Source organism: Dipodomys spectabilis, unplaced genomic scaffold (genome assembly GCF_019054845.1).
Source record: "Dipodomys spectabilis isolate Male_0828 unplaced genomic scaffold, ASM1905484v1 ptg000034l, whole genome shotgun sequence".
NCBI lineage: Eukaryota > Metazoa > Chordata > Mammalia > Rodentia > Heteromyidae > Dipodomys > Dipodomys spectabilis.
Window position 1 is genome coordinate 2,758,529 of NW_024870711.1, and position 13,750 is coordinate 2,772,278.

At 53.2% G+C, this 13,750-nt stretch overlaps 1 protein-coding gene across 1 annotated transcript; it reads left to right on the forward strand.

Annotated features, from left to right (window-relative positions):
• Window positions 1-948: 948 nt before the first annotated feature.
• Adck2 (aarF domain containing kinase 2) lies at window positions 949-13,672 on the forward strand. The gene is made up of 8 exons (XM_042677235.1): window positions 949-1,884; window positions 3,309-3,455; window positions 6,791-6,919; window positions 7,662-7,757; window positions 10,400-10,651; window positions 12,077-12,205; window positions 13,118-13,171; window positions 13,305-13,672. Exons 1-8 carry the CDS (start codon window positions 973-975, stop codon window positions 13,443-13,445), a joined length of 1,860 nt encoding a protein of 619 aa, XP_042533169.1. The 5' UTR covers window positions 949-972; the 3' UTR covers window positions 13,446-13,672.
• Window positions 13,673-13,750: the final 78 nt, after the last annotated feature.

Genomic DNA, 13,750 nt, shown 5'->3' on the forward strand with positions numbered 1-13,750 from the left:
CACACCATTCTTCCCGTTTTGGGGATTTCACTCTTCGCCCTCTCCCACAAGGCTTTTCTTTCCTCTCCAAGAAAATCTCCATCGTCGATGGTGTCCCCCTCAGGTCCCACTGCTTTCCCGGGGCTCTTGGCACCCTTTGAATCGCATCTGTGTCCCCCCGTCCAGCCCCGCTCGCCGACTAGCCTGTGGGTGCTCGCACTGACTTCCTAGCGCCCAGGAATTCACATTTGAGGATGGGCTAGAGGAAGACTGAGTGAGCGCAACGGACTGCTCATTGAATAAATTCGCCGCTCCCCGAAGTCTACCCACCGTCGCCAGATCGAGTCCACCCGAGACTCTTGACTGCCCAAGGATAAGCTGTCAGGACGGACGCGGAGAGCGGGGCGTGGAAGGCGCTTCTGCGTTTGCCACCAACCGTTCCAGGGGACCGGGGTGGGGGGGCCGGGCAGAGCGCCTCCGGCAGGTGCCCGCGCCGCGTCCCCTTTAAGGGGCGTGGCCGGCGGGGGGCGGTCCCGGGCGCTCCCGGAAGACGCGGGCCGCGCGGGCCTCCGCGGTGGGACTCCCGCCCTCGGCGCCCCGGGCTCGGCGCCCGCGCCGCTCCAACCGCCCGCCCGCCCGCCCGGGTGCCGGCCCGCCCGCGCCAGCCCTCGCTCTTCGCGCCGGTTTTGCCTCGTTTGCTCCCGGGCTCGGCGCCCCCGGCCGCCCGCCCCGCACCCCGGCGGGCTCCGCGCGCGGCCCGGCGTCCGCCCCGGCCCCGCGTCAGGCTCGGCCGGCCGCGGTTCCCGGGGGTCCTCGGGCCTCGGGGCGGCGGGGCCGGGCCGATGCGCAGCGGCCCCGGCGGCCGAGGCGCGGCGCGGGGGGCGGGGTGCGGGCCTCGCCGCGGGGCCGCCTCGGCGCCCGGCCCGCAGCGCGGGTCCCGATGGGCGCCCCGTAGGCCGGGGGCGCGCCGCGCGGGGCCGGGCCGCGGGGACGATGGGGACCCCCTGGCGCTTCCCGGTCCGCGTCTGCTGGTCCCGTGTGCGGAGCCTCGGGCGCCCGCCGCAGCTGCGCCGCCTCAGGCCGCTGGGGTGCGACCGCGGGGCCAGGGTCTGCTGGCTTCTGCTCGGTAGTTTGCCCAGGCTCCTGTCCGCCTCCGGGGACGTGGCCGAGGGGGTCCCCGACGGCGTGGGCCCGCCGAAGGCCCGCCGGGGCGACGTGGCCGAGAGGCGGCGCGGGGCGCGGGGCCCCGGGGCGGGGCCGCTGGGCCGCGCGCTGCTGCCGCTGCGCCTGTGCGTGCGAGCCGGCCTCCTGCTGGCCAAGTTCCTCCCGCTGCTGCTGCTCTACCCGCTCACCTACCTGGCTCCCGGCCTGGCCGCGCTCTGGTTCCAGCTGCTCCTGAAAGCCACCGAGACCTCGGGCCCCACGTACATCAAGCTGGGCCAGTGGGCCAGCACCCGGCGCGACCTCTTCTCCGAGGACTTCTGCGCCCGGTTCTCCAAGCTGCACGTGCAGGTGACGCCCCACCCCTGGGCGCACACGGAGCGCTCCCTGCTCGAGGCCTTTGGGAAAGACTGGAGCCACGTCCTCTGTTTCGAGACCCAGAAACCTGTGGGCTCCGGCTGTGTGGCCCAGGTGTACAAGGCGTTCGCCAGCCCGGCCCTGCTGGGAAAGGCCGGCGGCCCGCGACCCCGCGACGCCGCCGCCGCACCCGGGCTGCTCACCAGGTGCCGGGAGGCCTTTGGGCAGCTTGGGCATGAGTGGAAGCCTCCGGGAAATCTTGCGGACCAGTCGTTTCTCGAAAAGCTGCTGCTTCCTGAAGCTGCCGGGGTTGGATCCCACGTAGCAGGGTCACAGGTGCGCGGCGGCCCGCCCCAGCCCGGCCAGCTCATCCCCGTGGCCGTGAAAGTAAGTGTGCTACTGGCGTCAGCCGGGCCTCTCCTCAGCTCACATCCCCCCACCGAGCTGGGGGCGCAGGACACCCCCACATCGCCTGACAGCCCACTCCCATGATTCCTTTTCTGACACGCTTGGAACTAGAAATGTGTTCGATATCAAGTGTTTATAGATTTTGGAATAGTTGCATATACACAGTGAGGTATATTGGGCCCAAGACCTAATACTGATCGTGAAATTAATTTCTGCTTTACATCCTTCTGTGTGTGTGTGTGTGTGTGTGTGTGTGTGTGTGTGTGTGTGTGTTGTTCGTGGGGCTAGAACTCAGGGCCAAAGTGCTGTTCCTGAGCTCTTTTGCTCAAGGCTAGTGCTCTACCACTTTGAGCCATGGCTCCACTTCTAGTTTTCTGGTGGTTATTTGGAGTTAAGAGTCTTACCCACTTACCTCTCCCGGCTGGCATTGAACCACAATCTTCAACTCTCAGCCTCCCAAGTTGTTAGGATTACAGGTGTGAGCCACCGATGTCTCACTCATATGCTTCTTTAATAGAGTCTAAAGGTAATTTTTACGACCATTTTAGTGAACTTTCAGTTTGACTTCACATCGTTGAATAGTATTTCGTTTGTAGTGTGAAGTCAGTCCTTAAACACTTTCAGAACTGCCTGGTGCCAGACGCCTGTAATCCTAGCTATTCAGGAGGTTGAGATCTGAGGATCGTGGTTCAAAGCCAGCTTGTGCATGAAAGTCCGTGAGACTGTTATCTCCAATTAACCACCAGAAAACAGGAAGTGGCGCTGTGGCTCAAGTGGTAGAGTGCTCCTCTTGCGCTAAAGAGCTGAGGGACAGCGCCCAGGCCCAGAGTTCAAACTCCACAACTGACAAAAACAAAAAAACAAACCAACTCTCAGAACTTAGAACATGTGGGTTTCAGAGTTTCTGTTAGTGTAATATTTGAGTGCCTGTTGCCTGCAGGCAGGTGGGAGATACTATACACTGCCCGGAGCTTGAATTTAGGGCATCCAGCTGTCACTTGGTTTTGTTTCATTCATGGCTTTTTTTTTATCCCCCCTGGTGAATTGGGAATAGAATTTCTCCAATTAAAGAGACTCTCTTGGATTTGTCTGCCTGGGCTGGCTTTGACCCTGGCTCCTCAGATCACAGCTTCCTGTGCAGCTGGGATTATAGCTCTGAGCCTCTGATGCCCAGCTGTTTTATTTTCCAACTTTCGGAGAGGCCGTGTGAGTGGCCTGCTGCAGGGTTTGGAGTCTGCTGTCTCTGGGCTGGAGGACCACCACCAGGAACTTCCTGGGTACCGGGTGCTTCCCTTTGTTCTCAGAAGTTTACGTGGCTCCTTTGAAGGCCCCACACAGCACTAGGTAGGGCGATTGTGTCATCCATATTCCTCCTTGTGCCTCATAATTCCTCTTTGTGGTAGGTGCTGCACCCCGGCCTGCTCTCTCAGGTGCAGATGGACTTGCTGCTGATGAAGATTGGCAGCCGAGTCCTTGGGCTTTTGCCAGGCATCAAATGGCTTAGCTTGCCTGAAGTTGTGGACGAGTTCGAGAAGCTCATGGTCCAACAGGTGACTTCTTCCTTCAGCTACAAATAGCACCTAGTGTCCTTCTTGCTATTGACAGTGCTAGTAACTGAGGAATGGAGAGTACGATGCATTAGTTAGGATGGGTAATGCTAGCTGGTAAAACAAATAATGTCTAAGTCTCAGCAGGCTGTTCCTTACTGACATTGAGGATACCTTGAGGGAGGAGGAAAGGCTCTGTTCCACAGTGATTTAGGGACCCAGTTTTCTTCCAGGTGTGGAACTGCCATCTTCAACAGTATGTCAGTGTGGAGAGACCATGAAGGATCATGTAAGAAATCTTTTTGTGTTTTGGTACCAGTGCTGGAGCTTGAACTCAGGACTTGGGTGCTGTCCCTTAGATTTTTTTTGCTCAAGGATGGCTTGAACACAAAAGGATGGCTTAACCAGCTTTTTTTTTTTTTGTCATGGGGCCTGAACTCTGGGCCTGGGCACTGTCCCTCAGCTCTTCAGCTCAAGGCTAGCGCTCTACTACTTGATCCACAGCACCACTTCCGGCTTTTTTCTGCTATGTGGTGCTGAGGAATCGAACCCAGGGCCTCATGCATGCAAGGAGAACACTCTACCACTGAGCCACCTTCCCAGCCCTTAACCAGCTCTTTGCTGGTTAATTTGGAGCTAAGAATCTCATGGACTTTCCTGCTGGCTTCAAATCTTGATCCTCAGATCTCAGCCTCCCAAGTAGCTAGGATTACAGGCATGTGACATTGGTGCCTGGCTCAAGTAGAGACTTGAAGTGGGGTCATCTCTTCTTCCCAGTCTTCTGACCAGGGTTTTCATACTGTGAGCTGAGTGGACTGTGAGGGCATTTAGGAACACCTTCTTCCTTTGTGCTTGGGAGAAAATGAATGGGATGGGGCATCAGTTTTCATTCTGACATGTCACCCACTGACCACCGGGGGAAGGAGCAATTAGCCTCGTCATACAATTAATTTTGTTTTGCTTTGTTTCCATAGTGATTGATAAGGGGCTCTTCCCTGTTTGGGATGTTTGGGGCATTGGTCTATGTAGCCAGACCTGTGTGTAAAAACATACCTTGGGGGTGAACAGGCTCCTGTGGGCATGTGTACTACCTCCTTACCAGAGAGTGCAGCAGTGGGCAGGTTTGCAGAAGCTGTGTGCCAGCTCCTCTCTCTATCCGCTGATTGAAGGTGTTAAGTCTCCAGGATTTGTGTTTGTGTTTCGAAAGTGCTTTAGTCTGTGCAGGCTGCTTGTAACAAAATATTATAGACCAGGGAGCTTAGAAGCTACAGTAATTTATTGTTTACAGCCCTGGAGACTTAAGTCCAAGAGCAAGGCGCTGGCAGATTTAGGGACTTAAGTCTCCAGGGCTGTAAAGGATAAATTACTGTAGCTTCTAAGCTCCAGAACCTTCACACTGTCTGCGCCTGGTGGAAAGAACGAGGGTCTCTCAGGCTTTTTTTTTTTTTTTTAATTTGGGTTGGTCGTGGGTCTTGAACTCAGGGCCTGGGCTCTGTTCCTGAGCTCTTTCACTCAAGACTAGCACTCTACCATTTTGAGCCATGGCACCACTTCTGATTATATAAGAGTCTTCTTTTTGGATAAGAGTCTCATGCACTTTCCTGCCCCAGCTAGCTCTGAACCTTGATCCTCAGATCTTGGCCTCCTCAGCTAGGATTATAGGGTGAGCCACCGGCATCTAGCTCTATTTGTCTTTTTTTTTTTTCTTTCTTTTTTTTCTTCAAGCCCCAGTCCTGGGGCTTGAACTCAGGGCCTGAGCACTGTCCCTGAGCTGCTGCTTCTCAAGGCTAGCACTCTTATCACTTGAGCTACGAGTCACTTCCAGCCTTTTCTGTGGATGTGGTATTGAGGCATAGAACCCAGGGCTTCATGCGTGCTCGGCAAGACACTCCCAACCCCTCTATTTGTCATTTTTTGTTGTTGTTGGTCGTGGGGCCTGAACTCTGGGCCTGAGCACCCTCCCTCAGCTTTTCAGCTCAAGGCTAGTGCTCTACCACTTGAGCCACAGCACCACTTCTGGCTTTTTCTGCTTATGTGGTGCTGAGGAATCGAACCCAGGGCCTCATGCATACAAGGCAAGCACTCTACCATTGAGCCACATTCCCAGCCCCTCCATTTGTCTTTAAAAAAAAAAACAAAAACACTTATTTGGAGCCGGGCACCAGTAGCTAGCACCTATAATCCTAGTTACTCAGGAGGCTGAGATCTGAGGATCATGGTTCAAGGCCAGCCCAGGCAGGAAAGTCTGTGACACTCTTATCTCCAATAAACCATCAGAAAACGAGAAGTGGCGCTATGGCTCAAGGGGTAGAGCACTTGCCTTGAGCTGAGGAGCTGAGGGACAGCGCCTAGGCCGAGTTCAAGTCCTATGCCAACAAAAACAACACAACAACAACAAAAGCTCTTTTGGAAGCTGGGTGTGGTGGTACACACCTGTAATCCCAGCACTCAGGGAGCTGACGCAGGAGGATCTTGACTTGGAGGCCAGCTTGGGCTGTCTAATAAGACCCTGTCTCAAAAACAAACAAAACCTCACCAAAAAAACCTTGCTTTTTTTTTTTTTTTTTTTGTTGGTTGTGGGGCTTGAACTCTGGGCCTGGGTGCTGTCCCTCAGCTCTTCAGCACAAGGCTAGCGCTCTACCCCTTGTGCCACAGTGCTACCTCTGGTTTTCTGGTGGTTTATTGGAGATAAGAGTCTCAGACTTTCCTGTCTGAGCTGGCTTTGAACCGCGATCCTCAGATCTCAGCCTCTTGAGTAGCTAGGATTATAGGCATGAGCCACCAGAGCCCAGCTTTATTGTTATTATAAAGGTGATGTACAGAGGGATTTTATCATTCTAGAAATGTCAACAGCATTGTGCAGGTGGGCATAGAAGCTGATAGAGGGAGAAAGCTGGGGGACAGGTATTAAGACAGACAGGGCTGAGCCTTCAGTCAGCAATGTGGAGCTGGGCATTCCGGTGCAGCAGACGTGGGAGGCTGGGGCAGAGTCAGCCCTGTGTCAGCGTATCGATGGCAGGGAGCTGCAGGCTGGGACAGCCAGGGCATGGTGCTACCCCTTGGGGAAGTGACATCAACTCTCTGGGAGGTGGGGCATGGTTGGCTGGAGCTGGGGGGGGTGGGGTGGGGGAGCTGTTCACAGAGTAGAGGAGTTCTTGTGTAGATCTTGGATCTTGAGCCAGACTGTCCTCACTTACTTTCCCGGGAGTCCTGGGAATTGGAGGAGGAGGGGGAGGGAAGCCAGGGTGAAGCAGGTGGCTTGCTAGCTGTCTGGCAGGTCAGAGGTCAGAGGTCAGGGGTGGCTCCTGAGTGCAGCTTGAACCTCTTCATCTCCCTAGGTTGACCTGCGTTACGAAGCTCAGAATTTAGAACATTTCCAATGCAACTTCAAGAATGTGACGTCTGTGAGATTCCCTACTCCTCTGCGTCCCTTTGTTGCCAGAGATGTCCTGGTAGAAACATATGAAGTAAGAGTCTCATCATGGGCTGGGAACGTGACTTAGTGGTGGTGCCTGGTATTCATGAAGCCCTGGGTTTGACTCCTCAGTACCACATACACAGAAAAAGCCAGAAGTAGTGCTGTGGCAAAGCTCAGGACAGTGCCCAGGCCCTGAGTTCAAGCCCTAGCTCTGGTAAAATAAATAAATATAGCACAATGTGGTTTTTAAAAATTCTCATCATGCCTTCACTCTTTTTTTTTTTTTTTGTTAGTGGGGCTTTGAACTCTGGGCCTGGGCACTGTCCCTGAGCTCTTCAGCTCAAGGCAAGTGCTCTACTATAGTGGAGCCACAGCGCCACTTCTGGTTTTCTGGTGAATAATTGAAGGTAAGAGTCTCACGGATTTTCCTGCCTGGGCTGGCTTTGAACTGTGATCCTCAGTTCTCAGCCTCCTGAGTACCTAGGTTTATAGGCGTGAGCCACAGCTCTATTTCTTGCACAGACTGGGATGATTTCAAACTGTGATCCTTAGATTTCAACCTCTTGAGGCACTAGGATTACAGGCGTGAGCCACAGCACCTGGCCTTAGGTTTACTCTTAATCAACTTGTCCTTGGAGAAAGGACATTGGAGGGACTGGAAGTAGGTGACAGATTCATTCAGATTTAGGAAAGAACAGGCTTCCTGCCCAGAGGCAGGGAGGAAGCTCTGATGGGTCCCATGGGGTGGCCGGCAGGGTAACGCTGCTGTTCTCTCCTGGGCTTTCTCCAAGGAGAGCGTGCCTGTGTCCAGCTACCAGCAGGCAGGGATTCCCGAGGACCTGAAGAGGAAGATTGCATGGCTGGGGATCAACATGCTCCTGAAGATGGTGAGCTGGTGGGCCGCTTGGGTGCTCAGGCCCAGCTCGAGCGATGAGGTGCTTGAGTTCTGCTTAGCTTGGTGGTGGGGCGGGAGGGGGAGCCAGAGTCACACGCTGGGAACATTTGCTTACGGGTAGCCTAGCCCCCCAATGCTTATGTGTCCCCAGTTCCTCCTGAGCCCTTTCTCAGTGGCACTTGCTGTGAGCTGTGGGAAGGGTTGTGAGCAAGATCTGTCCCTACCCAAGCTGCCCACAGCCCCAAATGGCTGAGGCAGTGTTGTATGATAACCACTACTTCATTCATTCATTCACTCCTGTAGTAGTTGCTGAGCACCTTCTTCAGGCTAGGCACGGAGTCAAGTGTTAGGCTTACAGCAGTGAGCCACACAGATGTGACTACCATGTTCATGGAACTACTGTTCAAAGGGAAAACTGGCAAAGACAGAGAGGATCAGTACAGGGTGCCCAGGTAGGAGGGGCCTTTCCCAACCCAGTGCTTCATCCCAGAAGTGAGGAGTCACCTGCATGAGGAAAGAGAATGGCCTGTGCAAAGGCCCAGGGGTGAGCAACAGTAAGGAGCGATGGAGATGATGTGAGAGCTTTCTTCAGAGTGGGGTCTGAAGAAAGGAGTGTTTTGGGGCCAGGCCTTGGGGGTGGAGGGGTAGGGGAGGATGGGAGGAACAAGCAGTGAGGCCTGGCCTCCGTGAGGAGGCCGCTCTTTTTCATGCAACCAGGCTCTCAGCAGTGCTCGTGTCCACTTGGGGTTCGCCTGGCCATATCTGGGGATCTGCTTGACTGTTAGAGTGGGGGTGGGGAGGGGGCGGTAGGAGGGGCACAATCCTGGCACCTGGTGCGCAGAGGCCAGAGAGACTATAAACAACCGAGAGCCTAGGGATATGCTTCCATTCCCCGCCATGATGAGCTGAGGTGTCCTGGGCTAGAGGTGCTCTGTTTCCTGGTGGGTGAAGGGGTGGTAAGGCGGATCACCAATGGGTGGGATGCAGAGGATCTTGGGAGAACTACTCAGGAACTGTGGGAGGACGCCAGGCAGTGTCTGAACCACACCAACACTGGAGGCAGCTCGTACACCTCTGCCACCTACTATCTGGAGAAAGTGGAGAGCAAGTCTTCTTAAAGAAACGCAGCCGGGCGCCAGTGACTCACACCTGTAATCCTAGCTACTCAGAAGGCAGAGATTTGAGGATCAGAGTTCAAAGCCAGCCCAAGAAGAAAAGGCTGTGAGGTACTTAACTCCAATTAACCCACAAAAATCCAGAGGTAGAGTTGTGGCTCAAGTGGTAGAGCATCAACCTTGAGTGAAAAAACCAAGAGAAAGTGAAAGACCCTGTTCAAGCCTTAGTATCACACAAAAGTAAAGAAATGCAAGATGCTGGTACCTCACATCTGTAATCCTTGCTACTCAGGAGGTTGAGATCTGGAGGACTGAGATTGAAGTTAGCCCAGGCAGAAAAGTCCATGAAACTCCAACTCAACCAGCAAACTGCTGGGTTGGAGGAGGCATGGCTCAAGTGGTAGAGTGCCAACTGTAAGCAAGCAACCCCAGCAAGTGTAAGCCCCGGTACCAGCACATAACACACACACGCATGCACGCACACGTGCACGCACACACACACACACACACACACACACACACACACACACAAAAGTTAGAGCCGGATGCTAGTGGCTCTTGCCTATAATTGTAACTACTCAGGAGACTGAAATCTGAGAATCATGGTTCAAAGCCAGCCTGGGCAAGAAAGTCTATGAGACTCATCCCCCAAAACTACTCAGAAAACTCCAGAAGTGGTACTATGGCTCAAGTGGTAGAGCGCTAGCTTTGAGCACAAAGAGGCTCCAGCCACAGTGCTCAGGCCCTGAGTTCAAGGACTGGCCAAAAAAAAAGTTAGAAAAAAATAAAAGAAGCTTTTTTTCTTTTCTTTTTTAAATTTTATTTTATTTTATTTGAGAACATACTGTACAGAGGGGTTACAATTACATGGGCAGGATAATGCGTACATTTCTTACCAAGCATTGCAGCCTCCTCCTTTATTTACCCTTCACCTCCCTTCCCAGCCTCCCCCCTCCCCCCCACCCAATCATACCCCCCCCCCCCACCCAATCATACCCCTCCCCCCCACCGACATTGTAAAGCTGGTTTTGACATGACATTTTGTACTTCTCATTGTTGCAACAGGTCCACCTGAATCCTTAAACGACTTGTTTGTCCCCATCTCCTCCACATGTTATACTGACATCAAATATAGTGAAAGCGGGGGTTACACTGTGGGGGAGGGACATACAAAGCAACAAAGAAATAATCTTATAAATGCGTTAGAAACACATGCATGAAAGAAACGAAAACATTAAAATACATATTTAAGGGATCGTTTTCCTAACATCACATTATCTGACCTTTTCCGCTTGACTCATACCTATACTAGATATTGCAAATAAGGGAAACCATGGGACCTAGAAGCTTTTTTTCTTAAGCTTTGATTTACAGTAGTCCCTGCACAAATTCTGAACTGAGGACTTTGAAGCAGCCAGGCTGTGTGAAATGTGTATGTCTTCGCCATTGTCGCCTCATTGTCTGCCTGGTACCGAGGTGGTGAGGGGTGACGGTCCTGCGTGATGCCATCTCTTTGTAGATCTTTGTGGATAACTTTGTGCACGGGGACCTTCACCCGGGGAACATCCTGGTCCAGGGTGCTGATGGACTGTCCCCAAGCCAGGAGGAGCAGCTGCAGCAGGTGGAAGTTGGTGACACGCTGACAGTGGCCATGGTGCCCGGCCTACGCCCCCTGCGACTGGTGCTGCTGGACGCTGGCATTGTGTCTGAGCTGCAGGCCTCTGACCTGAGCAATTTCCGGGCAGTTTTTCTGGCCGTGGTGATGGGGCAGGTGAGACTTGCTGTTAGACATGAGACTCCTCAGCCTTGTAAAGGCCCTCATTTGCCAGGCTGCTGCTGCTGGCCATGAGCAGAGGCCAGGCCTGATAAACGGAGCAGTTCATGTTGGTGACCGTGTTGTATGCCTGTGGTTTCTCTTTCTACCAGTGCAATGTGCAAGCAGGCAGGGGCGCGCTGGCTGCTGCTGCTATGTCTTCTCCTCTGTATCTTCCTCCTCCTTTTTATGTTAGTACTGGGTGTGAACTTAGGGCCTTATAATCTCACCTTAGCTTTTTCACTCAAGGCTGGTTTTCTTCTCCACTACTTGAGCCACACCTCCACTTCTGGCTTTTTGCTGGTTAACTGGAGATGAGAATCTTATGGAGTTATCTGCCTGGCCTGGCTTTGACCCATGATCTTCAGATCTCAGCCTCCTGAGTAGCTAGGATCACAGGTGTGAGCCACTGGCACCTAGCAGGCACCATCTTTTTGACCAAACAATGGCTGTTTCCCATTTGTGTGCTTTGCTGCAAGGCTGGAGAGAAGCAGCAGTATGGAGTGTGTATGGAGCAGTATGGAGATTGTATCTTCCACGTGGGCAAGATGTATTGGAATCTGGAGTGGATGTCCTTTTTTTTGGGGGGGGGGGAGCTCTGGGGATTGGAAGCTGTTATTAGAGAGAAAGTACTCAGCAGAGCCTCTACATCAAGGATTCCTGGGAAGAAATCCTCTAGCTACCTGGAGGAGAATTCATCATTGAGAAAGATCCTACTTGAGAAGCTTCTGAGGCCAGCCAATGCTGGAGCCGTAGGCCAGTTTGCAAGTGTCTCCTGGTTAAACCTCTGGGTGCAGTGGTGGGGCTGGGGTGTTCCTCTGTGCAGGTTTGAATAGAAGATCAAGACCACAGTACCGGGAGGAATAGCTGTGTTCCTGGGGCCATGCAGTGAGAGGTGACAGGCATTGGAGGTGATGACTGAAGGCACACTTCAGTTTCAAGGGAGTCCTGGGAAAGTCAGGAGAGGACAGGCTGGAGCACAGGGGCTGGGGAAAGCTGGGAGCAGGTAATTCTGCATAGGAAGAGAGCCCCAAGGAAGCCTGCCTCTCTCCCACCCTGCCCCGCTGGCAGGTCCTGGTTCTGCCTGGCCAGGCGATCACAAGGCTGCATGGAGCATGAGCTGCAGGACCACAGCTCTGCCCTCTGTGCACCCTGTGTGGTTCAGGAAGGCAAAGCAGACCTAGACTGCCAATCACAGAGAGACTTGGGGAAGACTGGCTAGTTACCAGGCCTAGTGGAGGGTAGAAGTTGAAAAGGAGGGAAAAAAGGCCAGGATGGGAGCCAAAACAGGACAAAAGCAGTGAAGAGGGGAGGGACGTTCTGCAGAGCCTGTAGTTTGTGCTCATTTGGCTCTTCCGTGACACTTCCCTTTGTATCTTCCAGGGCCAAAAAGTGGCTGAGCTCTTCCTGCGTCATTCCCGGGCCAACGAGTGCAAGGACGTGGAGAGGTTCAAGGCTGAGATGGCCACGCTGGTGACCCAGGCCAGGAAGAACATCATTGCCTTGGAACAGGTGGGCAGATGTCCCCGAGGCTCACAGCCTCTGTCTTTGGTCTGAGGGAAGCCTCGAGCTGGGAGAATGGGGGAGTAGAGAGGGCTTCAAGGCAGGTCTTCTGGAGGCATGAAGAGGGCCTTTAAAACCAAGGCTCTTCAGAGTGGCTGGTTGGCTAGGTTCTTCTGGGATAGCTTGGGGACCCCCTTTATTTTTGGGTGCTAGGGCTTGAACTCAGCTGTGCATTTTTGCTTTGCTTTTTCACTCAAGGCTGGTGCTCTACCATTTGAACCATACCTTCACTTTTTGCTGGTTAACTGTAGCTAGTCTTCTTGGCTGGCTTTGTACTGCAGTCCTCAGATCTCAGCCTCTTGAATACACATACTGGTGCCTGGCCGGGGTCACCTCTCTTACCTCGGGTGCAGCTAATGTGGAGATAGCTAAACATGAAGGGAAGGAGAAGCCCAAGGACATGCCTTAAGCCCATGTCCCTAGTTTAGGCCTGATCTAGAGTCTATGTCGTATTTTATACATAGTTGTAATCACTTGCCTGTCTCCTTGTTAGCACAAGGTTGCACTTCAAGGAGCCACTGCGCTGCTGACCTGGTCTGCTCACATAGGATTTTTGTATGGGGAGGATGTAGTAGGTAAACAGGATGGGCCATTTGAGATTTGTTCTGAAGACATCCGTAACCTGAATCTTCCCTGAAAGTTGAACCTGTGCGGGCTCCTTCCTGGAGTTTCTCCATAACTCCTTACACACACATGTGTCTGGTGTGTGTGTGTGTGTGTGTGTGTGTGTGTGTGTGTGTGTGTGTGTGTGTGTGTGTGTGTGTGTGTATGAGAATAGGAGAGTGTAGCTGGGGGAAGCAGTCTCAGAAGGGAAATAGTCTGGACTTCTCCACCCCTAGTAGGCTCTCTTTTGTTTTTCAGCTACAAGTTTCCAAACTTCTCTCCAATGTCTTTAAGCTACTGATGATTCACAAGGTGAGACCACCTTCCCTCCTTCATTCTGAGCACAGTCTCCTGGAAGCCTGTGGAGGAAGCTGGATGGGGATAGGGTGGTGTGTGGTACTTGGGTTATGTTCATTTATGAAGAGCTGCTGTTTTTCATTTCCAGGTAAAGCTTGAGAGTAATTTTGCTTCAATTGTGTTGGCCATTATGGTGCTGGAGGGGCTCGGCCGCTCACTGGACCCCCAGCTGGACATCCTGGAGGCAGCGAAGCCTTTTCTTCTCAAAGGATCAGTATCTATCTTCTGACCTGGGCAGTGGGCAGGACATGGAGGCTGCTGCCAAAGGCCTGGCCTGTGGTAGCTGGTGGTCTAGAACCTGAACTGTTTTCTGGGTCTGTGAAAAGCTTTGGGTTAAGTGGGAATAATGGGAAGAAGGCTCTGTCTATGCATTTGGGGAGTGGGGCCTGGTGCTGGGGGCACCATTCCAGTGAAAATATCCTACCCAAGTGGATGAATAGAATGTTACTTGTTTGATTGCTTTTATCTTGTTTAAATTTTCCACACTCCTTGGTCAGATATAGCCTGCTTGGGTGGTTTGTGAATTCTCATATA